This window comes from Camponotus vicinus, unplaced genomic scaffold (assembly GCF_025532165.1).
Source record: "Camponotus vicinus isolate PSW18456_S1 unplaced genomic scaffold, iyCamVici1.0 SCAF_9, whole genome shotgun sequence".
Classification (NCBI taxonomy): domain Eukaryota; kingdom Metazoa; phylum Arthropoda; class Insecta; order Hymenoptera; family Formicidae; genus Camponotus; species Camponotus vicinus.
In genome coordinates, this window is record NW_028141981.1 from 1301165 (window position 1) to 1328925 (window position 27761).

At 37.9% G+C, this 27761-nt stretch overlaps 4 protein-coding genes and 1 non-coding gene across 7 annotated transcripts in view; 3 read left to right on the forward strand and 2 right to left on the reverse strand.

Annotated features, from left to right (window-relative positions):
* Positions 1-27761, forward strand: part of LOC145976746 (uncharacterized) — a 166937-nt gene that overhangs the window by 105297 nt on the left and 33879 nt on the right. Inside the window, exon 5 of the mRNA XM_083108095.1 lies at positions 15119-15285. Coding sequence (XP_082964221.1) covers positions 15119-15285 — 167 coding nt within the window. The remainder of the gene's footprint in view (positions 1-15118; positions 15286-27761) is intronic.
* LOC145976837 (uncharacterized) lies at positions 1308-4849 on the reverse strand. Of its 3 annotated transcripts, none has more exons than XM_083108266.1 (5): positions 4610-4849; positions 3923-4129; positions 3170-3526; positions 2462-3060; positions 1308-2037 (listed from the first exon to the last, which is right to left on the reverse strand). In XM_083108266.1, the coding sequence occupies exons 2-5, from the start codon at positions 3983-3985 to the stop codon at positions 1746-1748; spliced, it is 1311 nt and encodes a 436-aa protein (XP_082964392.1). In that variant the 5' UTR covers positions 3986-4129; positions 4610-4849; the 3' UTR covers positions 1308-1745. The 3 variants fall into 3 exon arrangements, with proteins under 3 accessions (XP_082964392.1, XP_082964391.1, XP_082964394.1); XM_083108265.1 differs by having other exon boundaries at positions 3923-4132; XM_083108268.1 differs by lacking the exon at positions 3923-4129.
* Positions 5347-9053, reverse strand: LOC145976836 (FERRY endosomal RAB5 effector complex subunit 3). The gene is made up of 10 exons (XM_083108264.1): positions 8751-9053; positions 7496-8004; positions 7079-7300; positions 6773-6976; positions 6531-6646; positions 6289-6425; positions 6102-6222; positions 5902-6020; positions 5688-5813; positions 5347-5614 (listed from the first exon to the last, which is right to left on the reverse strand). The coding sequence occupies exons 1-10, from the start codon at positions 8775-8777 to the stop codon at positions 5501-5503; spliced, it is 1695 nt and encodes a 564-aa protein (XP_082964390.1). The 5' UTR covers positions 8778-9053; the 3' UTR covers positions 5347-5500.
* LOC145977567 (5S ribosomal RNA) lies at positions 9591-9710 on the forward strand. The gene has a single exon (XR_014440563.1). It is a non-coding gene; the product is annotated as a 5S ribosomal RNA (ribosomal RNA).
* Positions 10053-12568, forward strand: Aos1 (SUMO1 activating enzyme subunit 1). The gene is made up of 6 exons (XM_083108088.1): positions 10053-10299; positions 10560-10731; positions 10810-11066; positions 11203-11384; positions 11468-11600; positions 11694-12568. The coding sequence occupies exons 1-6, from the start codon at positions 10202-10204 to the stop codon at positions 11854-11856; spliced, it is 1005 nt and encodes a 334-aa protein (XP_082964214.1). The 5' UTR covers positions 10053-10201; the 3' UTR covers positions 11857-12568.

Genomic DNA, 27761 nt, shown 5'->3' on the forward strand with positions numbered 1-27761 from the left:
CAGATGAAAATTTTGACATAACGTGAAGAAATTTTACATTGTATTCTTTACAAAATAATGAAAAGCTATCTCTATTATAATATGATACGATAAGTTGAATCTTCATCGAGTACTTTCATAAAATTGTTTTTAAAAAATATGAATGGAGACATTTAATCACAGATAGATTAACAAGAAGTGAAGTGGTCTCGGAGGTGGATAAATTTATCGCATTCTAATGCTGTGCTTTTCTGACGGAAAAAGGGCATGTAAAGTTAAAGATGACAATTGCATATTTTGTCGGGCATATCCTCACAGGCAGGGAATTATTGTAATCACGAGCTTCCGTTCTCGACACCACGCAGCGTATCTTTCTCCAAGATTTTTAGCGCTCCTCTCTTCTGCATGTTGTGACTCCCCAAGCATCCTTGCCCATGGGGGCCTCTCTTTCTACTCGGGCGTAACCCAATATAGGCCTCCCATAGGAAGATCATACCTCGATACAATGGCTGATCGCTACATCGCACGCGATCACGGTGCACGTCACGTAAACTGACGATCTTCATAGCACCATTTGCTGGCTCATCGTATAACACGCCAATATATTGCGCCCCTTCCTAGAACGGAGCGCGTAACGTCCTGCACGTCCTTAACGTTTCATCAACGATCGAAGTGTCGTGCATACCAAGATCTGATTGGATTCGCACAATCGTGTTTATTGAGATGTAAATCTCCATGTTGAAAAATAAATGCAACATAAAAGTGTAGACGAAAAAGGAATTATAAATATAAAAATTTTTTTTGATAGTTTTCCAATGAATTATAACAAAAAATTCTAACGAGCTTACAAAGGGTAATTTTCTTTTCATATTTCGCAGCAAGCCCTTAGAAAACTTTTGGTTCGATCATTAATAATTTCTTCTTCAAAGCAAAAGCAAGATACTTGAGAGAAGTATCTTTTATTCTATTCTAAAATATAGACAGTGTCTTAGAATAAAGCATATTCAGGGTTGACTTCGATTCTAAAGACTGTATCAAGAGCTCCTTTCGCTCATCATTCGAAAGAGGTTCAACCGGAGACTGAACTCTTTGCGGCGGAATCTCGTAGAACTTCAATTAGTTATGCGTTCTCAAGATGCCACGCACGATAATTCGTGCGTTGAGCTACGCGTTGCCGCGTCGTTACGCGGAAGAGGATCTTGCCGTCATTCAGGGCAAATGAGCCATTGCGTTCTTTGTATCCGTTTTTCTTTTGTGCCAGGCAACGGACGCGCCGCGTGGAACAAAGGTAAAGGGGTTTTTAAAATACGCCGATTCTTACCAACAGAAAAAAAATAATGCAGACGTTTTATTCGACCGCAAGAGTTTCGTATTATTATCGAACACTGGGAACGTCCTACTCGAATCTGCAGCACTTGGTCTTTCGAATTTACAGAGCGTCGCATGAGTGACTTTTCTCGATGTTTATTACAGTATCTATTTGATTATGTAATAATTTGTTATCTAAAGACATAATTCTGGAATTAATCTTATCATTGGGTGCAAAAAATTTAATATCTTACAAATAGTAATTTTTTAGATTGTTTTGTATATATCAATGTCATTTCGTGACATTTTGCGTTGTATATCATTAATTATACTACATTATATTATTTAAATATTGCGACAAAATTTTTCCAAAAAATTCGATTAAATATCTATCTTTAAGTCCAATGATTGTCCGTATACTCTTGTGTATTTTTCTCTTTTCTTATCGTAATTTAGCTTTATTGTTCGTTGTTTTCGTGCGTCTCAGATACCGCCAGTATTCGGATCAGATCATTGTTCGATTCGACGACGTTCTTGTACGAGACGGTATCCCCATTTCTTTTCTTAAAGATCCATTGACTTATCGGTCGTTTGAGGAAAACTAAAATCACGACGATGATTAGGGAAACAAACAACGAGAGGCACGTCCACAAGATTGGATAAAGAATTGAAGACTCGTATTCGCATCGCAGCTCGTAGTTTGGTATTTCAGCGAGCAGCTTGTCATGATGTTGATCCGGTGCATAGCATCTATTGAACAAATATAACGAATATCTATATTTTCATCGTCAATCATTCTTAATGATTTAATATACTAGAAAATAAAGTTAGACAGTTATAATGTCTATATCTAAATATAAAATTTTAATCGATCAAGCTCATTATTTTAGCAAAATATTCATTTGACGAAAAAAACTTTTAAATCAGAAATCTTGAGACATCTAAAGGCAAGGAGATGAAGCTTGATGTGGCAAACGGGAATGCTGTTATCATCCTATTTCGCAACATATTATTCCAGATAGAGATTATTTGTGTGTAATAGATATGAAAAATATTTTAAATAATTCAGATGAAAGCGAAACATAAAGTGATAGCACAATAAAAACTTTATGTTCTATTTTACTTTTAATCAATATTGTATCAACTGAGAGTAATATCATCTTCTATTTCTTACCTGATATCTCGACTGAGATTTTTGTTCAAATTTAACAAACTGATCCATTCCAATTTGCAATCGCATCTCCAGGGATTGTTTTCCAGTTCAATGACCGGTGTTCGTTGCACCAATGCACGCAATTCAATATCTAGGCTTTCAAGGCCACAGTCTTTTATCGAGAGTCGTTGCAATCGAGGTAGTATTCGGAGCTCCGGCAAAAGGCTAAGTTTAATCAATCGTCTGCAACCGATCATTGATAATATCTCCAGACTAGGGAGGTCTACGAGATCATTCAGAGCCAATGACGTCAAGTTCGGCATGTGGTTCAGCTTTAGCTCTCGTAGCTGTGGTAGATATAAATTTGCGAAATTTATCATTTGCGTGCCGGATAAGTCTAGTTCCTGCAAATTCATCGGCAATAGAGGTGTCTCGCTGATTGGGTTCCAGGATAGATCGAGAGTTGATAGATGCGTCAAGTTCTTGAAGAAGTCGGACGAGAAGTATGGTGCGGATATATTCTTCAGATCGAGATGCTTTAGTGCTCTTAAGGTCCCAAATGCGCTTTTATGTATCCCATCTCCTATAGGATTATGGGATAAAGACAGATATTCGAGAATCTAAAAGAAATTTAATTCATTGCGTTTTGTTAAAATTGTGAAAACGTGTTACAAAATTTCTATAAAAAGTATTCGTAAAAGTAAAATTGCCTTAAAATTATTATTATACCGTTAGATATTGCAGCATGGTTTCATTGACGACAGTGAGTTTGTTGAAGGAAAGATCTAATATCTTTAACTTTGGTATCCGATCATTGAGAGCATTGTCATCGATGTATTCTAATTTATTGTGGCTTACATTTAACATTTGCAAATTATATTCTTCTTTGCACAAGAAAAAGAATCGTTGAAGATGATTCTGAGACAAGTCCAATGTTATAATGTTTTCCAAGTAAGTGGAGCAGTCCAGAAAACTGTCAAATTCATTTCCCCTCAGAATGAGATCTGTCATTTCTCGCAGATTCAATTGCGATTGTATTGTCACAAAGAAATCTTCTTTTTTTAATTTACGGAATGACAGGTCAATCTGTAATCAACAATCTTTTAAGAAATTTTTACTCATTCGCAAAATGGTCTATAACTGTTACTGGAATACGTGTACGATCAAATTTAACGATATTGAAACGGACGTTAATTTCACGTATCTTTACATTGGAAATGGAAAAAGAGAACGTCTAACACGCACAAATTATAAATTATTTAAAATATAAATTTATAGAAACAATTTGAATCATAAACTATCATTCTCTCGCAAGAAAACGGTGAAATTTAAGAAAATGATAAACGCGACCGGAAGTTGATATTCGCGATATAAACCGGGAATATTTCACCGGATATTCCGGAAAATTGTAAACTATTAGCCGTCGACAATTGACGACGATTCAATTAGATAAAAGGAAAATCATCAGCCGGAAAAACCCACCGTTCTTGAAGCCGAGACGAATGAAACGACGATGGTCAAAAACATAAGCGATCCAAACCACATGATGCCAGGTGGTATCTGATTATGATTAGTCGATCTTTTTGGAGCGATCCGATTTCTCGATGCACCCAATCGCCGGGACCACCTAGCTGGACTGTACTTCTCACACCACGATTCGATGGAATGGTAATGAATTCACAACACTCTCTGCTGAAGATCGCAGTGTCGAGTTAAGAGGGGGATAAAAGCGTTAAAAATATATTATAATGTTCTCCACGCTTCGATCGACCATCGTATTCCTGTTATCCGGTTTATTGATTCGGAAAATCGTGATTTGTCGCTTTATCTTTTTAAAATCTTTCAATGAACCAGTACGATCGGACTGATAAGCAAAAATTGTTACGTCATATTAAAGCGATCACTCTGCTTTGTATGTGTGTGTGTGTATTCGTATATAAATTAATAATTAATTCCTGCATGTTAATTTAAATAATTTAATTGATAAAAAATAATTAAAACTATAAAATATTTTATTGCTCGCTATATTTTGCAATTTGATAAAGCTCGAATGCACGATCGTATTAGATACGAAGTCCGCTTCGAAGGCAAATATTTTTTCACAGATCGACTTCGTGTGTTAAATTTAATCCGCCCTCGGTCAGAAGTTCAAAATCGAGGCTAACGTACCGCTTTCAGATAAATTGGCGATTACGAGGTGATGCCGCATACGTAAATCCACCGATTTGGGACTGGTCGGTGATTGTCTCTCTCTCTCTCTCTTTCCGCCACACTTAATCGCATATATTTTTTCAATTAAACATCATTGGAACAATATCTCCGAGTTTGCGAAATTTATGATTCGTTAGAACGCACGGAGAGACGAGTTAATGTTGCATCTCGCGATGAGACTTGCGTCCGAATGCCGTTAGCTATATCTGTTTTGAAGATAAAAATGTGGTAAAAAGCGATAAACCTCGCTCCCTGTCGCACGTCTAACGGCGATAATGTCGCTCATGTTTTGTTCATCTTATTCTATATTATTTATTGAAATTATTTAACAAATTCTGTGGCGCCTCTTTTTTTAAATACATATATTTTTAACTACATTTTTAAATACATATATTTTTATAAATATATTGAATTTTTTACATTAAACGAATTTTGCAAATAGAGACAAATAATTATGTATTAAGCAATTTTAAATAATCATAGTTTTGTAAAATTAATACTAGATAAAGAAATAGAATACAAAAAATATGATGTTAATATTTTATCAGTTACGAAAACAAAGGAGGATGATTAATATACATTGCTTTTGTTTGATATGTCAAATATGAATTTCGAAATATCTTATGGAAAAAATTGGCATTGCGAATATTGACTTGATGAGCAATTAATTGTGTGAAAGTAGTATAAACAAAAAGCTCGTTAAAAGTCAGACATTTATTCACAGGGTCATATCTTTTTCGCGCCTGCGACGGATAATTGCAGCTGCATGTAGACGATATACACACAGTAATAAATATTGCAATATTTCTCGCGCGTATATACAACGATAACAGAGACAACAAGAGTCATTTACTTTTTCGGGGTTTGCGGAGTGCTGGTAGCTTTGAAAACTAGCGGATTTGATACTCGAAAAATGCTAGGCAACATTGTGGCTAATGTTCCGAATACCTCCTCCGACATTCCCTGCAAGCAATAAATAACAACGATATCGCTTTTTTTTAATCTCAACAGATTACTCTTATCGTATCAAACTTACTTTCGGCACGAGAAACTGGAGATTCTTCAGCTCGGCTCCACCCCAAGACGCCATTTCGATCATGAAACCTTTCACGCACTTGAAAACTAATTCGGCTCGCTTCGTGCACCAAGCGACCGTCATATCCTATGTCCATCATATCGATGAAGGTCAATTATATTTTCGTCTAATAATCTAAGAATTATTCGCCTGAGTTATCTGCATGATAAATTACCTCTGACATTTCGTGGACGAGTAACACGGGTATTGTCAATGTCGTCACATCGTTACAACACGCCGTCTTCAAAATATTTCTCAATCCCAGAATAGCAGGATGCCTTGAATTGATATCACCTAATAAAATTAAGATTGCGTATCAAGTATATAAATCGGATGTAATATGAGAAATTCATGCTTGTGAGTACAATCATTTACCAGATCTTAAAGAGTCATTCACCACCATGTGAAATACTACGTGAACTTGTGCCAGATTGGAATGTCTCGTGATAAAAACATCTCCCGTTTGCAAACTCTTGCTTGTTGTGGATTTTTTCGTCTGTTACGATGTATAATTACATATGATTATTATATTTGAAGTCAAATTTTTAACAATTTCACTTACATGAGGATCATTTCCTTCTCTGTAATGCATCTGTCTCCAGGCAACAGCATCTTTTACGTCTTCCCGAATCTTTTCCAATTGTTCATCGATCGGCGGAAAATGGAATTCTGTCGTTAATTGACATATCGAGCATAATTCTGCAACAACATAGTAATTTTAACATGGTAAAAAATATATATTGCTAAGGTCATAAAAAATTTTTTAAATCGCTGATATATGATTTATTATATCTTGAAAAATACCTTTCGTTATTCCGGAATAACTGCCTAAATGATTATCACTTAGAAGAACTAATCCACATAAATCGTTCGAGTACAGTCCTAAAGCTGTTTGCAGTCTTTGTGGTGTTGGATCCATCCTACATTTAACATATTTTCTATTATAATTATTTAAGAGGAAGAGAGAGAAAGATACAAAAAAAGAAAGAAGGCTCTAGTTTAATATATTCTATATTAAAAGTTTGAATAAAATTATTACAACTTACCCGGATTCACTATTTTTGGTACGACAAAAGTCCAGCACGTCTCCGGTCAATATACGTATGTTATGCATTTGTTTCATCTGCGATCCCAAATGTATCGTAAAACTTTCTTCTAATAAAGGATAATCGGTCATCTGTTTTTCTTCGCTATGAACGAATTTGTCTAAAGCCGGACGTAACGGTGGCAATGGTATCATAGGCGAACCACTGTTTAAAAAATGTGAAATATATATATTTTTTACTTTGGTTTGATGTTTTAAATTTTGCTGCTATATTGATTAAAATTTAAATATGCAAAGGAAAACGTACACCGGCGTGGGTATCATACTAGTTTGTTGTTCCTCGAGCATCCTCATGATCCAATTTCGATACTGTCGGCGTTGATCTAATCTCAATGCATCGATCCTAGATCCCCAATAACCTTGTAATAAACTCTGCTCTTCGAAATGACGACCTGCCATATCGTTTATTGATTTTTCAGTAGATCCTGCTTCGAGAGCTTCGACGGCAACGCGCATTTCATCGGTTTGTCTGAAATTTATAAAAGATTATTTTCATGAGAAATTAATTTTATTCTTTTTTTCAGTTATTTCTTATTAAAATTCTAAGCTATAAATAATTATTTATTTTTTATTTTCACATTTTTTTAAAGATATGGCAAATTTTATATAAGAATATACATATAAAAAAAAATTGAGAAACATGAAAAGAATAATTTTTACTAACTTTTGTGTGAGATGCTCGTAGTCAGTATCTCTCATTTGAATTACTTCAGTAACATCTCGGCCAAATTTATGCTCTGCTTGTAAAATTGGTTCTAAAGATGGAGAATGTACTAATCTGTGATATGCCGCAGCAAATAATTCCTCATCTGTAGTTCCAATGGGATCAGAATATTCCACTGTCTTCTGTTTGTATATCTTCTCCCAATTTTTAATTATATCTTCTAAATCCAGAGTGCCTGTTTTGGCAGCTTCTATAAGTTTTTCTGATTTATCATCATAAAACTGCAGCGTAAACTCTTTGATACTACGTTGCAGAGTTTCTAACAAGTCTGATTCTATGTAACATGGTAGCTTGAACGATGACATTATACGATGCATCAATTCTTTTATGGAACCATGATATGGTATTTTTATTGGAACTTCCAATGTGTATTCTTGATTTGTAGTGCATGTCGGAAATTTGTAGATAAATATCTTTTCAATGTGCTCCTCTTCCGCTTTGTTCATTGTCTTTAATGAGATTATTTACTTTACATGTGAATTTTATACATATTTGTAAAAGGAATATAAATAAATGCGGAATCGCACATTTTCTAAGTACAGTAAAATAATTATATTAACCAGTTAATAGCCGATTAGAGTAATGTATGGCATGTAATTAACTTTTATCAACATGTAATCAGACGTTACGAGATTTAAAATGGGACATTTATGCCACCGAGGTCAGCTTTCACAACATACGGGTTAAAGGGGCAAAGATAATTCTTAGTATAAACATAGTAAGTTTGATTATGTGTTTATATTTATCTTTTAACGATAACGACTGATATATATACGTTAGACGATAATTAATAAATTTTTAATTGGCTACAAATTTAAATATAACATAAAAAATATATTTAAATTAAATATATATAATAAATATATATTATACAATATTTACTGTGTGAGATAGATTGTAAAACATTAGCAAGAAAAAAACATTTAATATTTTTGCAATTCAAAAATAATGCAATGATTGTGACGATTCGGCTTTTATTTCAACTTCAGTTTCATTTCAACATCAAATATATTTTCTTGAAATGCCAAATGTAAATTCTCAATTAATTTAGATACTAAATTTTCTTGAGAGAATATTTGATTAGTCCCTCTTATCGATTCACGAGGGCACTAAATGAGCTACGATTAATGTCACGATACTAAAGGAATAGTAAATAAACTTGCTCAAAATTAGTAAATTCTATTATAGTACTCACATTCATTGTTTCATTGATATGCGTCATCCGATCATCTGTATATAATATATTTTGATTGATGTTGAACTTGTATTTAACGCATATAACCTCTATCTCCGCATACGAAATTTTTCATACTAGTGTATTAAAGGATAAGAAATTTGATATAAATACAAATGCGACGTTTACTTCTCATTATATTCATCAAAAGTTGAGGATATACTCTATGGAAGTCTTCAAATTTGACATTATTGACAAATTATTTATATACGTTTACCCTCATTCATATATGACATACTTGACAGCAAAATAGAATGCATACACACGATAATACGTGAATCACGTGACGCATGACGCCCCCTGTAAAGCCGTAATCACACTACGGGTTGCAGGCTCGGTTGCGGTTGGAATTGACCAATCAGAGTAGCCGGCCGACAAATTGCTTTGTTCTGATTGGTCAATTTCAACCGCAACTCAGCCCGCAACCCGTAGTGTGATTACGGCTTAACATCAATGAACAAATTTCGTTTAAAAAATACATATGTACGGTCGGGTTTAATATGCTGTTGGAAAAGAGACGTGATTGGTAGATCTACCCCAATCACGGATAGTTGTTCGATGATACAAATTGTTGAGTTTTCCGAACACAGCCAGTTGTCTATCACTGTGGGGCCTATTACGGTTTTTGAAACGAAGTGAAAATAACAAAAGTGAGGAAATTTACTAGAGTATCTACAATTTCATTTGTCGAAATCTAGTAAATCTGTTCACTTTTGTAATTTTCACCTCGCTTCAAGAATCGTAATAGGCACCTGTGTTTCCGATTGCAATTGATGTAGTAGGTAGAATGCCTTTTAATACGTCAACGGTCATACCACGTTGTAAAGCACCAGTTCTCGTCCGATCACTGAAGTTAAGCAGCGTTGGGCATGGTTAGTACTTAGATGGGTGACCGCTTGGGAACACCATGTACTGTTGACATCTTTTTTTTTTTGGTTTGCATATGAAGAGTCGGGGGTTCAAGTCCTGCTAAAGCAAGAATTTATTTTTGCGATAAAGCCGCCCCAATTTCCTCCCTATTCCTTCCTTTTATCTTTCCCCCTTACTTATTCATAGGTCCACATTCTGAATCCTCTTTTATCGATAAAAGTGCTTCTAAAAGTGGCCTATAGCCAATCAAAAGGCTTATATACCACTTTTAAAGGCACTTTTATCGATAAAAGAGGATTCAGAATATGGGCCATAGGGGATTAGCTAATTAATTTAAAGAAGAAGAAGAAGAAATGTTTCCGATCTAGCATTCGTTTATTCCATGGCATAGTTGCGCGCCCTTGAAATGCGGCAGCGTCGTGAACTAAATGTGTGGGTGAATTTCGGCGGGCGCCATATTGATTGATTGCAGAAAAAAAGTTCTGTAACACGTTTTTGGCGGTAAGAAGGCAATTTCGTAGTGATAAATAGAAATTTTCACGATGGTGGAACAGAACAAGTTGGCGGAAGAATTGACGGATCATGAAGCCGAATTGTACGACAGGCAACTACGTCTGTGGGGTTTAGATTCACAGAAACGGTAAGTTCTATCATGTTCTGACTGATGCTTGTGTTGTGCCGGCGTTTTGAAATTGCGAATTACAAATATAATATGTATCACACTGCCAAAGATCTTTAAAAGGGGTGAAATACATTTTTGATTGTCGATTATATGTTTTCTAATGAACAAGTAAAATATTTTCGAGCAAGATATGGAGTAAAATATTTTATAACTTGTCTTGAAATTTCAGTTGGTTACCATTATTTTATTAAATAATTTTTAATTATATTTTGTTAAAGATTGCGAGCTGCGAAAGTTCTTTTGATAGGACTGGATGGTTTTGGCGCAGAGATTGCTAAAAACATTATTCTGGCAGGAGTCAACACTGTTACATTTTTAGATCATAGGAATGTAACAGAATTAGATAGATGTTCGCAATTCTTTGTGCCGAAGGAAGATATTGGAAAGAATGTAAATATTGAACAGCAACATATACATCATATTTTACTGTGCACATAATTGTGTATTCAAATAGTTGCGTACTTTTAGAGAGCTGAAGCTTCATTACCAAGAGCACAAAATTTAAATTCTATGGTTAATGTTAATGCGGATTCGGGCAAAGTTGATGATAAACCCGATGAATATTTTGGACAGTTTAATGTGGTATGTGCTACACATTGTACCATCACGCAGCTAAAGAAAATCAACCGAGCTTGCAGAAATCAGAAAGTCAAATTTTTTGCTGGAGATGTATGGGGAGCACTTGGATATGTATTTATAGATTTACAGGAACACGAATATGCAGAGTATGTATATTTATATTTGTAAACTTGGTATTTGATATATTAGAGCTTAATCTAAATAATTTCTTAATCTCTTAATGTCTTAATTTAAATAAATCATAAATGAAAAATTTTAATTTTTTTATTATTAATTTTTTAGAGATGTCTTAAAACAAAAGAAAGTTAAAATACCAGAAGGTGGTGAACCTGAGGGAAAAGAAAAGATTGAAACTATAATAGTTAATGAAAAGCGTACCGATACATTTGTACCTTTCGAATTTATCTTGAATGTTCCAAAATCATCCTTAGCTAGAGAGGAAGAAATTTATTACATGATGTTAAGTATGTGTTATATATAAAGTGAGAAAGTTTTCATTTAATAAGTATTTTAAATAATAATTGGTTCTTTGTTTTTTCTTTTTTAGTATTATTGAATTACCGTGAGAAGTATGGTGAAGATCCGCTGCCTAGCGAAAGAGGTTGTGAAAATCTGAAAAACGAAGCTTCTGCAATTATTAAAAAATATGAACTAGAGACTAAAATAGATCACTTAATAGAGTATGTATACAATATAGAATTTGGTGCATATATATTAGTCACTTGAAAAATTTATATTTATTTTTATAACGTATGACACATTTTTTCAAACAGGAGTGATCTATATGCACAACTTAGTCCAGTTTGTTCTATCGTCGGTGGTGTTATGGCTCAGGAAATAATCAAGGCAGCATCGCAGAAACATGCTCCACTTAACAATTTGTTTACATTTAATCCAATTACATCATGTGGAGTTATTTTGAACTTGGGCTATTAATCAAAGGTGGAGTGTATATTTTTTAATACTGTGATATATTGAATATTACATTTTTTTTTTCTTACCTTTCCTTCATCCTTTCTATACTTGAAGTAAACATGAGTTAAACAAGAATTTGTCAAAAAAGAAAAATTATATAATTATATAATTTTATTTGGAAAATAAAATCTTATATATATATATATATATATGATGTACAGTTATAAATTTAATATACACATGATATTACATTTATACTGTACATTCATTTTATATGCAATATATCTTGTGTATGAGTATAGAAAAAATGTATTTTTCGCGCGTATGATTCACTATCGAAACTTCTGGTAAAGCAATTTCAAACTCGCTTTGTGGATCTTTTGTTGTGCGCTTTCGAGTGGAAAACGCGTCGCGAAACGTAAAATGGGGATTGAAAAATTGAAAGGGGAGCCGATTAGGATATGCCTCGTTGTACTTTATCGGTTTACCGATATTATTTTCAAGGGAACGCATTCCGTACGTTTAACATTCCATTTTGCAGAAAATTTATCGCAGTATAACTCGATATATAATTTTCGCAATTAAATATATTTAGATATATATATAATATGTGCGTGCGTGTGTATGTGTGTGTGTGTGTGTGTGTGCAAATATACTAAAAATCTTATTATATGTAATAACAGCGATATAATAATATTGTTTATTTTTTAAAATTAATATTTTTACCAATATATTTCTCTAATGATTATTTCTTTAATATTCCTCTTTATTTCTTTGTATCTAATAAAGTGTGTGTAACCACGTGCGCTACTTTACATGCATACACACACGAGCGAATGATTGATTCGGTCAATCCGGAATTATGATGTATCGTCTTTTCCCATGTATACGATGTCATTGCACATTGAGTTTTACCGCAGTATGTAAATGCATGGGGTAAATATGTAAACCCGCTTCTCTCGTCGCAGGTATAAATGACGTGTTTCTTAACGATGCGGCCACGTGCTTTTACGGTTGTCGAATTATCTCGTAGGACGTTTTATTTTGTGCTCGTCGGAAAACCATTAGCCGGCGCGACGTAAACGTTTTTCTAAGTTGACATTTTGTTAGTATATCTCTCTCTCTATACGGTAGACTCTGTATGTATAGAAGGTAATGGTAGTTCGTGACGGATCTCACGTCACGTTTCGACGAGCGCGGCGAATCGCATCGACTGATCGATTCATATAAATTTAATAGCACGATATCGTTTGAGTTTTCCGCGATCACCACGTCGAATTTATTTCGTTCCAAGTATTTTAGATTCTTTAATTTGTCATTAACGCTGCTCACGCGGATTACTTAAAATGAAATTAATACGGAATGATTAATCACATGTGAACGATCTTTTGAGAAATATCTAATTCGCGTGATAAAAATACATTATATATTTGCATTTATTCATGCAGATTTATTTATTACTTCAACAATAATGCGTGTCTCTCAAAACATTCATTCGACATCTGTCACACGCGCAAGTGTAAAAATATATAGGCTTCTCCGCTGAAAAATATACGATCAAACAGCGCCTTCGCGACTTTATACGATCGCGTGATTATTATCCGGCCCTAAGTGGAGTAAGAGACGTACTGGTACTTCCCGTGACTCATGCAAGGAATTCACTGAGGCTACCGTCGCTATTATATGTACATATTCCGCTGCAGAGAATCGATATGACACGTATACTCTTAGGAATGCTAGTTTCCCATAGCATAATTTACTTTATAGACTTTTAAGTTATCTTTCATACTGTTAATGTATATATCAGAGAGAAAGAGAGAGAAAACGATTATTATTTATATGATAAATTCTATATCATAAATTCAAAGATATTTTTTTTCCGAATATACATGTCTCACATTTCGCGCGATCCTGAGAAAATCGGAAATATAATTTGATTATATTGATTTTAGTAAACACTCGAGACAAGTGTCATATTCCTGACATTTTTTTCTCTGTTGTCAAATCTTTCGCGCACGTGAAAAACGCGCTATTCATTAAAAAAAAGTTTAGTATGACGAAAATTGTTATTGTTAAAATACTTCTCCAGGTGTTTTTATTGATATACACACATGTACGCTCTTTACGACCTCGTCAAAAACATCACGGGTCTTAAGACAAACAAGACTACTTCAGTCATAGTTAAGTGTCGAAGTATCGCGGAAGTTAACGCGAATCTGTAATATTTAACATTATCGTATTGATCGAAGCTACGTGCAGTATCATTTTGCGTCGAAAATACGGTATTTAAGTCGTGTGTGTGACGCGATATCCGCAATAAAACTCGCAAAATCGCAGAGAAGCGTCGTCGCGGCAAGAATTGCGTACGTGCGCCAACTGCTTACGGCTTCTTTCGCCGATAGCGGTTAGTATTTATACTTTGCTGTAACATATTTTTCGCTTATCAGTGTCTTATTGTCGGCGCCATGTGCCACGGTTTCTTTATTAACCTTGCTTGTACGTGGCACGCCATCGCTTTAAAACAAAAAAGGAGGAAGACTATGCAATCTGATAGCGTTGAAAGGAAATATTTGGAGGCGAAGTCACGTTCATGTAAAGAATTCAATTAAAGAATGATTTTTTTCCTGATAAAAAAAATTGCCGTAATATACATCAATTTTAATAATTAAATCTGGACTGTGTCATGAAATATATACATTCTTTTCTAATTACAAAATTCAATTAAATTTAAAATTGAATGTAACTATCTATTGCATATAACTCGAAATTTTTTGAATTCTTTTCTAATGACTAATTTTTTTCGTAAGTTTTATTGTAAAAAATATAATTTAAAAAAATTTTTTTCTTACACTAACTATTATATAATTGTATCATTACAATAATATCGACAGTCACTTTAGATCTATATGTCATAGTGTGTTTTATGTTACGTGTCGTGTCGCTTAATATCGTTTAAAGCGACTCGATGCTAATATCAGTCGGCGAAAAAGGTGCATAGGTGAAATTCTGCAGATTGATGGTGGCATTGCAGGACGCGGAGAGAAAGCATAAAAGAATTTCATGGCCCGTTTTCTGACCGAGGGACATAATATTTTTCGTGGCCGGACATTTGAGAGGCACGTGGGCCACTTCCTTCTCTCTTTCTCTCTCTCCTCGTTCGTTGCATTAACAAAATAACGTAATAAAATCTGAGTGCGCTCCATCGTCGTCTTTCTTGCCCTTCTCCCTGCACCCCGTCTCACCGTAAACCTATTCCATCACCTCGTGTTTCTTCTTTTTCTAGGTGGATACTCGTAAAATCCGATACATTGTGCGCCGAGAGTTATATTCGTCACGGCTGTGTAATCGTTAACCGTCGACGGCAGTGGACAACACGCGATCGACGAAAGGATCGACATGGATGGATCCCGTTCCCGATGTCTGCGATCACCGACGGTGCGACACGTGACGGTGAGTCGCCTTTTTTTCTTGATTAATTCACGAATGGTCGTACAAAAAGGTACGCGCATTCGTCACTGCTCTATGATTTATGGAATCCATCCTGCGCGCGCCCGTCTTTAACATTTTACCATAGACATTTTCGATTACACGAGGAATTCTCCAATCTACTCAAAATAAAAAAAAGTTCTTTAAAACACATTTGTGCTTTTAATCGTTTCATTAATTACATTAATTAAGTCCGTATATATAAGTAGTATATCTCACAGCATCGCGCTATGAAGCTCTTCCACGATAATTAGTGTCTTTTCCTTCGAGTTCCGCGTTTTATTCGGGACGAAGGCGAAGGATCGCGACATTAATTTCGCGCGAGCCTTTGCAGCGGCTTTCACGAGTTTCGAATTTCGAGCACGCCTGCGAAGCGCGATCCGCCGCGATATTGCCCGGGAGGCTTTACGAGGAGCCATCGGTGCAATTCAGACAGTTTTTAAAGGTTAAACGAATAGCTAATGCAAATACGGCTTCTCGCGCCCGGCATTATATCACGTCCCCCTTTCGTAGTCGCCGTTAGTCTGGGCTTCTCGGCGTCGAGGATCTTGCTCCTTCTCCTGCTTCGTCCGTTCGCCCTTTCCTTCGCTTTTGCTGCAAGCGTCGCGCGAAATTTTAACGCTCTTCGTTATCAATTAAGACACGGTCGTTGCAATTAATTCCATGGCCGGTCGTCCCGGTGGAAACGGCAGACGGAAACGGCGTCGTCTTACGCGATGGAATCGTCTTTCCCGAAGGATGGATACGTCGCGACGTGTACGTGAATGAGATTGCGCGTGTGGCAGAGCATAACGATCTCCCGGTGACTCTGAATGCACGCTGATTTGTGGAGGTCGGAAATGGATCGTTCATACAGCTGCAATTAAATGCGCGATAAATCAAGTACGCTCAATTCGACAAACTTGCAATTTGACGCTCGTTAATATCGATCGTGCGATTGTCCAGTTCCGTGTTTTGTAGGGTCAATATCTGGGGCTAATTAATGTGTAATAAAAAAACCAGATTACGCTTGATTATTGAGTTTGATCCGAAAGATTGTCGCCATTCTTGTTGTAACATGAAGAAAAAAATGAGAAAAAGGATGCGCCAGATTAAAATCGAATTAATATGCATGCTCGCGCGCGAGTTCGCTTGGAAGAGACGGTGATGGAACGACGGAATCTATCTTCCGTTGACCGGAGAACAAACCTGTAATTTGTCAGAGTAGCGGTCTCTAAGCCCCGGCATTATAATTTGCGCCTATGCAGAGAGCAAACTGGAACCGGCCGAAAACCGACAGGGGGTGAAGAAGGAGAAGGAGGGCGAAGGGATTGAAAGAGAGAGGGGGTCAACAGCCTCGGACACTCTTGGCTCGTACGCGAATCGATCGAGACTGGAACATCAGAGAGCGGCTAAGTATTCATGGCCGACGAGGAGTTTCGGCGACGACCGGTCGGTTGTCGATTGATGAATTCCTCATGAGGGCCATGAATTTAATGGCGAATCAATCGCGAAATTACCGCCGGCGACGAAACTACCGAGTTGCCTTCTGCCGAATTTCTACGCGGACTTCTGCCAAGAAACTTTGAGCATTTGTCGTCGCATTTATTATTGAGTTAACGCGATGTTTCATTATGTTGTATTTATATAATGAAATATTTATATAATGAATATACATGAAAGAAGATCTTTTTGTCTCGTAGACATTTAATTTGGCAATGATGCACATTAAGACGCGTGTGACGTAACTTGAAAAAAATTTGTTGTTTCGATTAAGAAATCATTGCAGTCAATGATACGATGTGTGTTTTGTTGAATTGATAAAAGCCCTTTACTTCGATTTTATACGACAGCGATAATAGCGATAAACTAGCAAATGTTTTGCACCACTTTATCATCGGCTTTTCACTTTTTCTCGTCGCGTAGTGTTGTTACTCCTCGCGAGCATCGTAAGCAAGACGGGTTTCTTCTTGGGCAAAAAGCTTAAGATGTCGCGACCGGGAGGAGAAAACGCGCGTCCCGTTAAATTACAAAAGGATCGTAGTCGTACGTGCGTTACAATGTTTTCCTTCACATATGCCGAAAGGAAGTGTATCATAAGTTACCGGAGTAGTCGAGATCTATGGCGGCGGTTCGGTCCATAATTCATGCTTTTGTTCGATTCTGTCGGGCATTATTTTAGGTTACGTCGAGAAATGCTTTCGGGATCGCGGTTTACCGTCCTTCTTCCTTTTTTTTCCTCGATAACCGGGAGAAAAATATGCCGAGTTTCCTGCCGCCTGGCCGAGCTTACCGGGGGTCTAATGCGCGCCACCCTTGTTCGATTCGATGGTATACGCTATAGCGTTTGCATTATTCTTTGGTACTCGAGACGGGAAAGTAGCATTTATCTACACATATTATATAGAGAGTTGATAATATGAAATTTATATAAAAAAATGGGAAACATGTCGTTCTTGCTTTTTCTTTCAATTTTCTTTCAATTTTCTTGAAAGATTAACGAACAACGTACTTTCTATCAATGTATCAATTTATATAGTTATATACTAAAAATGTACTTTAAAGAGCTATAATCGTCGCATAAATTATGAAAAGAAAATTTACGTGCTATAGAGAAGACGAAAGATTATTTGACAGATTATTTGACAGATTATTTTCTCCTTTATTTATTTTATAATTGATATCAACATGCCAAAGTTTGAGCGATTATTGTCATAATTGCCTAATATTCGCGTGCTCGTAAAGTACTCGGAAAAAAAACGTCTGTTATAAATAACCGAAGGGAGCGCGTTACCCTTTTGACGGGCCCCGTGCGATTTTAACGATCCCGGGCGCGTCGCGCTCCTCGAAAATCGTCACCCAAAAGCGCATCCACCTCCGTTCGGGTCCGTATGTCATTCTTCTGTTGTCCATTTAACAGCAGCGATAAAACATGTCTAGGCTTTCGTAAGAAGCTAAAGCGCTCGTTCTCGAGGTGCGCTTATACGAGTCTGCGAGGCGAGTGGCACTTTAAAGTATTTTCGGCAATATAAGGGCTGACTTATGGCTTTCGCAATTCCCTCGAAAAATAGAGCGAGAGAGATAGAGAGTGAGAAAAAAAGAGAAAGAGAGACGCACACGCGAGATGCTGGCGTCTCGAGCAGGACGACCGGGATATTGCATTGTGCTTTCTTTCGGGACAAATGATTTACCGCGTTTCCCCTTGTATACCGCCGCGAGCTACAGCCCCGCAAAAACACGTAAGGGGTTGCAAGAGTCACCAAAAGCGACGACGATGACGACGACAAGGATGGGAAAGGGGAAGGGAAACGACGAGAGAAAATGGGGAAAGGGGCAACCGAGCCGCGCGATATGGGAGGTATTACATATTTATGGGCTTCTGGTCCCGGCACGGAAGCAAATTTCAGGCAAATCTCGGTCGGAAATAACGTTAGAGCCATTGGGATGTAAGGCCACGCCGTTTTCAAGCGGGCGAATATCCGCGTTCGCCACACCGGAATATTATTTCCCGGGGAAATGGCACGAGTTGCGCGTAGTTTTCGTACCACGTTCCACAATCCGGTGGATTTTACGCCGAGCTTATTGCGAGTTAAACGTAAAATATTTTTCTTAGCGGTTGCTGCAATTGGACCATTTGTATTCGCGGCGATTGCCGCATAAAACGGTATACATATGAAAGTGATTCGAATAGCAACGATGATTGATCTATTTATTTGTAATGTTTCTAAGACGAATTTATAGATGACGCATTATATTTTAACAATAGTCTATTTAATATTCTATAAATATTGGGAAATGTAGCATACACTGTTATGGTAGTAAGTAGTTACAGGCGATGCGCGTCCGACTGGTGCCGCCAACTTGCAGCTCACACTTATACTATGCTGCTTGATATGAATATATGTGCGAAGAATCGCATGCTAAAATTGATTTTACCTTTATTGATTTTAAAATTAAGCTATGTCGCATATAGTTTTAATAGTTTTTAATTTAATTTAAGATAGTAAAAAATTTATTTACTTTTATAACTATACTTTTTGTAATTGTACACAATGTAACATGGACGACAAAATGCGTACATATTTAAACATTAATAATATATCGTAGGATTGATTCAAATCGCATTCTTCCAAATATAAACAAATATTTTAGTAACATTCGATATTATATAGATTAATTGACAAGCAAAACGATATTTTCTCACAAGTCAATGAGTCGCGCATTTATCTGGTTCATTGCTATTAAATATCATTCATTCCTCATTAATCAAAAATCACCACACTTTTGTTGAATGCACTTAGGAACGATCGACCATCGTTGGTGAGCATTAATGTTTATGGCGTCATTAATGTGAGATATCAATGAGCCTCTTCGAAAACCGGAAGAATTTAACCTCGATTTCGTGCTGCCCGCCGGGAAAATAATGCTCCGATTTGATTCGGTTATATTTTATGCGAGTCCATCGTGGGGGTCAAACAAACGGCGTCGGGGTTGTTGAGATATCGTGCTCGATGGCCGAACGAATTATTGAATATTGAACAGGGGAAAGGGAAGGGGGGGGGCCACTTCTTCGTGATCGGAAGGGAAACGGGAAACAATGCTCCACCCAGACGCACTGTGATTTACGTACAAATATCGCTCGGACATAGCTCAGCGAAGAAATGACCTCTGACGCGATTATTCATGTATATTATCACACATGTACATTTATGGCATACAATCTCTTAATTTATCGTACAGAAAAGCAATTGTGATTTCTTACGATATATTAAAAGATAAGAAGTTTTATTATTAATATTATATCTATTTTCTTTCTCTAAAATATATTTTATTGCTTCGAGCCTTATTTGGATCATTAAATCTGAATTTATTTAAAAAAATAAAAATTTTATATGTATATTTTAAATTGGCAGGTGTATTTGAATTTGAATAGCAACAAAGTTTATTTTGCATAACCATTAATCCCTCTTGGCGAGAGTTTTCCCGACAGTAGTCATTTACTGTCTGGCTTCTTAATTCGCCACCCCGATCAAATTAAGCTCCGCGTGCTGCCGTCAGCCGTTTTCTAAGCATCGCGCACTCGTCGGAATTAGATTCGCGCTTCTAAAAGGCGCTCTTTAGAGCGTAGCTGCACCCTCCGTATCCGTTACGCGGTGGGCGCTGTCAAACCGAATAATTGTCGCCTGTGGAAACGAAAAGGCGAATGAATAAGTAAGAAGACATCACTTTACCAGACCACTTTGCCACTTACGCGCGTTCTTTAAGAATAAAATAATTATACATTAAAAGTAGAAGATTTAAAGTAGAATTTAAGAAAACTGAGATTTTGGTGCGTTAAAATTTTGCTTCTATCGTAATGTATCGTTGTAACATCTAAGAAGACTCGCTTTTCAAACTATATCCCGGAAATATTAATTATGAATAAATCACGCGTTACTTTATTCGTCGGGTAAATAGCCCTCCCTTAAATAGCCATTAAGCATCCCCGGTTAAAAGTACCGCGTGCTGATTTTAATTAGATTCGCGTTTCTCCAAAGAAAGACCACGGAAATATAACCCCTTGGTTGTCGACGATTCACCCCCCGAAATCCGGCGCCCGAGTAATTTTCGATTGCCAAGGCGAAACGGCGGATGAATAAGTAAGAAGATATCGAGCCTCGAGCCGTTTGCGCTCACTTTGTACTTCGACCGCCGTCGATGTGGGATCGGGGAGGCGAATCAAGGGGGGGAGGGGGGAGAGGGGCTTTGCACGAGAGACGGAGGACACCCGCTTACACTGCCACGGGATTTCGCGAGCAATTACGTGATTAAGACGCCTCCGGCTGCGCTTGGGGTCTACTAAGTACGTACTTAGGTCTGATCCGTTACCGTACTAACTGGCTGCGGCTGTCTTGCTCTTCTCCTCCTCGCTCGCTACTTCATCTTCCGCAATTCCACCCCAAGTTTCCTCTTTCTCCTCTATCTCGTATCTCTTGTCTACCATTATCTATTTCTCCTACGGTACAGTTTTGCGCTCTATCGTGTTCCTTCTCACTTATCTAATCACCTTACTTAGTAGCTTATACTTTACATTGTTTGTAATTTATTTTATTGCGATTGTAAGTTGGATTTTTCACGCAGTTTCTCTTCTATGACTTTTTACTTATTATTTTGTCGAAAGCTACGTATAATAGCTTCATTTTCCTAATTCAGAATCTCACTATCACATCTCACTATGCTTTATTCGTAATTATTTACTATATCATAATATCAAAGTATTTTGAAAGTACAAGTTGTCTAGAACATTTAACGTATTCTATTTTGCTTTATTCTCTCTCTCTCTCTCTCTCTCTCTTCCTCTACTCATCTTTGTCTCCATCTCTCGCCTTCGTCTCTTTATAGTTGTGCGTATAGTCATCTATAGACTCTCCGCAAGTTTCCTTTGCGCCTCGTGAAATGTTGGGAAGCGGTGGAGAGTTGCGCGGCGTTCCAGGGAGAAACACCCGGCTGGCTTTGCCGACGACGTGAGTTTCAGTTTACCGGAAATTAACTAAATAATTCAAAAGGCGCGCACAACACACGAAGAGCCCGTCTTTATCTGTCTCCTCTCGCGTCTGACGACAAAACACCTCCGCGGAGAGTAATTCGCGCGTTGTTAAATTAAAAAAGGCTGCTACCCCACCTTTTATCATCCGGCTTGTCCTCCCAGCACAGACTGCTGGGTTTATGAGCTCGCGAGAGGAGTTTCGACCGCGTTAGGTATTCATTAGAGACGCTGGACAAGCGCGCGACTGTCCACGGAGAGATGGTGGTAAAATAAAAAGGGTAATAATTACTCTCGAGTAACGCGCGCGGATGTTATAAACATTTCACGATGCTTTTAATTAATCCAGGAATCATGACGTTTTATATATATACCTGCGATACTTTATTATATACTATGGATTAAAAAATAATTTGCATTATCTAGACATATAGATATATCTATGCATTCGAGATAATCAAGAAAAGACTGGTCCCTTGGAGATTTTACGTATCTCTGAAAGAACTTATTTCGATATAAATTCTGAACTCCGAAACCCGAGATTACGTTATCCAAGTGTAATGTCAATCACGGATCAATTCGCCTCGATAATATCTTTGTCGCTTCGATCATTTCGAGCGAGACGAAAATGTGAAATTAGAATAGGATCCAGGCGCGGGGGAGAGGGAGGAAACCGATAACGATAAAGCGCTGAGTGTCAATGGACGAATCACTACGTCATCCCCCTCTCGCCACCGGTTCGTCTGACTCGTCGAACTGCCGCGAGTGCCTAAGGGGTATATGACGCGTGGCATGGTGTGAACGAGGCCTCATTTGAATCCGAATGGAGACGATTTTCGCAGAAGAGGCTGTCAGTGAAATGGCAGTTCGCGAGAGGACGAGGGGGCGGCAGATATAGAGAGATGTACGGAATGAGAGCGAGTTCCCCCGGGGGTGGCGGTGGAACGGACGAGTGCTGAAGAGGGAAGAGCGCGCGAGGAGATGCTCCGGCGTAACGACGATGCTGGCAATATGTCACCGACAGATACTCGTATTGGTATTCCAGAGAGCGCGAGCTATCGACCGGAAGCTCATGTATTTCCGTTTCCATGCCGCCTCTCGGATCGAGATTTCTTTTCTTCCCCGCGTTTCTGAGAATTGGATTCCTTTGCCGGAGCCTGCTTGACGTATATGTATATGTCAAAGAACCTGATTTAATATCTGTAAAGAAATAAATGAAAATCATCGTCATAAAGTTACAGACACTTTACTTTAGTAGAGATTAGACATGGATAAATGATATACTAATTAAATAAGTTTTTAACTGATCGTTATTTTATTTCGTGATTATTTTTATATCCACTTCTCCATTTTCATTAAAATACTGCCGCTCGTTATTAACTTCTCCAAAGATACGGCTTAAGTCGTAAGAATTTTTGGTGAAGAAAAGGCGAAACAAGGCTCGCGATGCTGAATGCCGCCTCTACTATTAGCGTTTTCGTCGGATCCCCTAGTTCCATTCTCGAGATTATTATCCTACCGATCTCATAACATCCTTCGAGGCGACGCTACCTCCTTCTTCGCCTTCCCTCTCTGCGCTTCCGGCGTATCTTACCGCTCGCACTCCATTAAAGTAATGAAGACACCGACGACGGCTCGCTCTTATGCCGTGACGCTTCAGGGTCCAAAGGGTTTTCTTCCAAGGAATTTATTCCGCGTCGGGGGCCGTTAAACTCAAAACAAAACCCGAAAGCCCTCTCCTCCGACTCGCCGCGTTTCTCATTTTCCGTGCTTCGTGTCTCAACCTTATCCGCGATTACTCGACGGCCGACGCTGGTGTTTCTCTTTTCACGACGCGAAGAACTTTATCGTTCCGCCTGTTTTGGATCCCAGATATTAACTCGCGACGAGGAGAAGCGTATTATTCTTAAAGTGCGACACTCGCCGCATTCCTATGGCCTTCTTCATTGCCACCTAATTTGACACGTTCACCAAAGCTCGCGTTGGACGGTGGTATAACGTGATCTCATCGATCCCGTCTATCTTAATTTACTTTGCTTGCGCGATGATCATGTCGGAAATTTAAGCGAATTGTACCGGCGCTGTTAATTGCGTTACAAATGGAAACATGTCTGTCCAGAGAGAAACGCTTATTTAATTTAATTATCACCGAATGAGAATTTAAATGCAAGCTTGATATATTGTATTTTAGGATTATGAAGTTACCAAAGTTTTTTCATCATTTAAATAAATAATGTGTTTATAATGTTTTATCGATTAATTAATCATGCTTGACATCTCCAAATTAAAAAATCGCGATGAGGGGAAATAGAAAAAAATTTCAAGTAAAGGAAACGTGTGATTTGTATTTTCAAATAAATGTTATAATAAAAGATAAATTTTTTTCATTCTTCGTGTTAAATCATAATTTATAATATTTGACATTTATACAAGTCGCAATAGTCTTTCCTCTCGATGTCAATCATGTAACCAATGAGGAAGACCATCGAGTTTTAATTGCGTGTCAATTTCCGACTTGTCACACGAGTCAGGATCGAGACAGACCGAAATGATCCTCGCGCGTACACACGTCGCCCGCCATATGTCGCGCTGGTCGCGTGCCTTCACGAGAGGTCTCTTTCGTGGTAGCGTAATTACGTGCTCAAGAAATAATGAACGACTATAATATTGTCGTCCTAGCTGCCACCCCCTCGCTTGCCTTCCACTCCCACAGAAAGCGCCCGGTCCGTCGCGACTTATCGACCTTTCGCTTTGTTGCTTTCTCGGTCGTCCTGCGAACTCTTTGATTGTCCGACCTTTTGTGCCGGCGTATTCACGTGCTTACTCTTTTATATTTTCCGCCCGTTTGTCTCGGCGAATATTCGGTCGTGTTTCGAGGACGGGGCGATATCGATTTGTTTCGTATGCGACTTCGAGGGTACTTTAATCGCACAGTTGCGAGATACGGATCTGTCGGGCAGGTGAGGCGTGGGAAGTCGCCGAGGTATTCAATCCAAGAATGAGCTGAGTGCATTCGGAGCTAGATGGTCCCCCGAATAATCTTTGATAAATGAGATCTTTATGATTTAGATTCATAAGTATTTCTGTAATAAAGGAATAAATCTTTTTTTTTTGCGAGATATATATATATATAAACTATGAGCTATGCAGATATTATTTGCAAATCATGTTACACATCATGCTGCTGAGTATTTACGTGCATTAACGAAAGACTTATTTTATTAGAAAACTTTATTACAAGAATATCTTTATAATATTATTCCACGTTGGCATAATGAATTTCTTACTACGTTATCTTGTAACTATAATTATCAAAATATTTTGAATCACCAGTTTCATCGCGAAGGAGTGATGTGTTCGCAACAGAGACTGACTTGGAAAATTTATACTCTTCGCGAACGACACGCGAAGCGCCATAAATCAAACGTTCGCGGAAACGTTCCGAGGATAAATAGGAACGTCTCGGTGCTGCGAGAGTCGTTCGCGGCTCTGCCTACTTTGGAACGAGGTCGAGAGCGACGCCATTAATTAAACTCTTTGTCGCGCGATCAACGAGCGAGAGAAGAGTTTAGCATCGCGTCACCCATGCAACCCTGATTCGTCGCGGAGGCGGCTCCCAGCTCGATAGATTTTGGCATGATACATCCGCGAGAGGACGAGGGAGGTCTACTGCCGCTCTGTTCCTCGTTTCCTCCTCTCCGTTCTTTCTCCCGAGCAGAGCCGAAGGGAGGACGCGAGGCAGGAGAGGGTTCTAATTAATGGGTGGCACTGTGCTTGACATGTTTACTCTGGACGCAACCCCTTGAGCCTCGCGCTCCCGCCTCTTCTACCTTTCTATTCTTTTTCAGCGAGAGCGATACAGTCGTACACAACTCGGCCTCTTTCCCTGTCGCTTTCTTCCTCCTCCTTCGCGCGCATTCTCTTCTCTCTTCTTTCTTTTTTTTTATTTCCGCGAGTTTAGTCAAAAGCGCCATGCAAATACTCGCTCTCGGCGAGCGACCAATTATGCCATGCCGGAGAGAAACTTTAGAGTTCTGATTAAACATGGTGCTCTTAATGGATGGTACTTCCGGCGGCGGGTGCTGGAAACACGTCATGCGCCTAAACGATCGGTGGTAACAAGAAGGAATCGAGCGAGAGAGAGAGAGAGAGGCTGTTAGCGTGCTGTGTGTTTGAACAAAGTAAGAGTCATTAATATAGAACAATAGTCTGTATTCTAAATATGAATATTTCGAAATTATCATCTCTTTATCAAGGAAATGATAATTTATACGTCCATGTCAAATGCTTAACAACAACAGCCGATTAGATAGAGCGTTGTAAAGACGTGAGTCATTTCGTGAGTGAGGAATAGCGGGGAATAAAACAAAATTAATGTAATGCAGATCGGTTTACTCGCGTCGATTTTCAACGCATACGTAACTCGTGAGGCGTTAAATAAGTATAATTATCGTCGATAATGCGATTGCAACCGATATCGTAAGTTTCTTGCCTACATTCTGATGTACGCTCTGCATACATTGACAGAGATATGAACATGCGAATCGCACAGCGTATCGCGAACGTAATTTTATCGCGTTTACCAGTTTATTTTAGAGCTACCAAGCGGCAAATAACGTAATGCATCCCCATACGATGCTCGTACAACTGGCAACCCGCGAGATGCGGGTATTACTCTCTCTCTAATTGCCGATAATAGAAAGAAATTAAAAGGAGCGACAGTTATAACTCTGAGACGAGAGTTTTGCAACGCAGCAATTTTGCACGCGATACTCTGCGTGCGTGTGTAACCGCAACTATATTTAGATTCTCGAGTGTGCGAAAAATGCAATTTTACATTCGCTACAATTTTACCGCTTTAACTTTTGAAAAATAAAAGTATCCGAAAAAAGAGGTCATTATCTATAATTGTATATAAATATTTAATATAATTATTATATAACTTGTTTTATAATTCAATGTTTTCGTTGTTTCATGTTAAATTAGACGTTATTTTATGGTTATAAAAAATTTTATTAATAAGTATTCAATATAAATAATTTTTCTCGAATACAGAAAAGAGAAAGTGATTTCTTTTTTTGTTGAATCATATGATGTATACTTTTCTTTGATGTATATAACTCCGGAAATTTGTATTACTAGACTTTCATTGTTGAGTGCATTCTTGCGTGTTACATGACTAGATATGATAATTATCAGCGATCTGGCCGGTAGCGACGTGGCTTTAACTACCGCCTCATCGTCTTTAATCTCGATATATCTCGCGTTGCCTATATTGCGCATCGGACTGTAGAATCATCGCGATATCGACATTGCATTCAACTGACGTTCTGACATGGCATAAAGATGGACGTTTTCCCATTTCCAACATTACGAGATTTCATTAAGTACGCTGGACGTTCAAAACGTTTCTTGGAATTATAAACGATGAAGGGGCATTCTTCTGAAACGTTTATGTCGAGATTGCAGTCGTGAACTCTCGAATGCGGCTGAATAAACCGATGGCCTGTCCAATACGTCGCGAGGGTATCAAGATCAATTTATCGCGTCTATGCAGTGTAGCATTGTCGTCTACGCAGATGATAATCGCGCCTGCAGTTAATGCAACATAGTGTTATGTGCGCTTCGATCCGCCTAAACCTGAATACACAGCAGGTTGTATATTACAGAGCAAATGCTACGGTCTGTGCTGTGATAACAATACTGTGCTTACGATAAACTCCCAGTCATGCAAACTCGTGTTTCTTGCGCCGGTTACGCTATTTATATGCAATATAATGTACATAAAGTTTGTATCTTATGTTCCACCGGAAGAAGATGACATAAATTTGGACAGGGTTCATTTCTCTTTCTTTTCTTTTCGCAAACCTAACGAGATCGCCTTCAATTTTCGACAATAGAAACGAGCACAATTTTATTAATGAGTTTGCCAGGGCTC

What these genes read in the sequence shown, in the direction of transcription:
- LOC145976837 (XM_083108266.1), bottom strand. Translation starts at nt 3,985, where the DNA reads ATGTGGTTTGGATCGCTTATGTTTTTGACCATCGTCGTTTCATTCGTC. An exon ending in TCGTCTCGGCTTCAAGAACG is followed by an intron (nt 3,527 to 3,922) that starts GTGGGTTTTTCC and finishes TGTTGATTACAG; the next exon opens with ATTGACCTGTCATTCCGTAA. An exon ending in AATCTCAGTCGAGATATCAG is followed by an intron (nt 2,038 to 2,461) that starts GTAAGAAATAGA and finishes TTTGTTCAATAG; the next exon opens with ATGCTATGCACCGGATCAAC.
- LOC145976836 (XM_083108264.1), bottom strand. Translation starts at nt 8,777, where the DNA reads ATGACGCATATCAATGAAACAATGAAT. An exon ending in ACCAAAAATAGTGAATCCGG is followed by an intron (nt 6,647 to 6,772) that starts GTAAGTTGTAAT and finishes TGTTAAATGTAG; the next exon opens with GATGGATCCAACACCACAAA. An exon ending in GAGAAGGAAATGATCCTCAT is followed by an intron (nt 6,223 to 6,288) that starts GTAAGTGAAATT and finishes ACATCGTAACAG; the next exon opens with ACGAAAAAATCCACAACAAG.
- Aos1 (XM_083108088.1), top strand. Translation starts at nt 10,202, where the DNA reads ATGGTGGAACAGAACAAGTTGGCGGAAGAATTGACGGATCATGAAGCC. An exon ending in AGGAAGATATTGGAAAGAAT is followed by an intron (nt 10,732 to 10,809) that starts GTAAATATTGAA and finishes GCGTACTTTTAG; the next exon opens with AGAGCTGAAGCTTCATTACC. An exon ending in AAAATAGATCACTTAATAGA is followed by an intron (nt 11,601 to 11,693) that starts GTATGTATACAA and finishes TTTTTCAAACAG; the next exon opens with GAGTGATCTATATGCACAAC.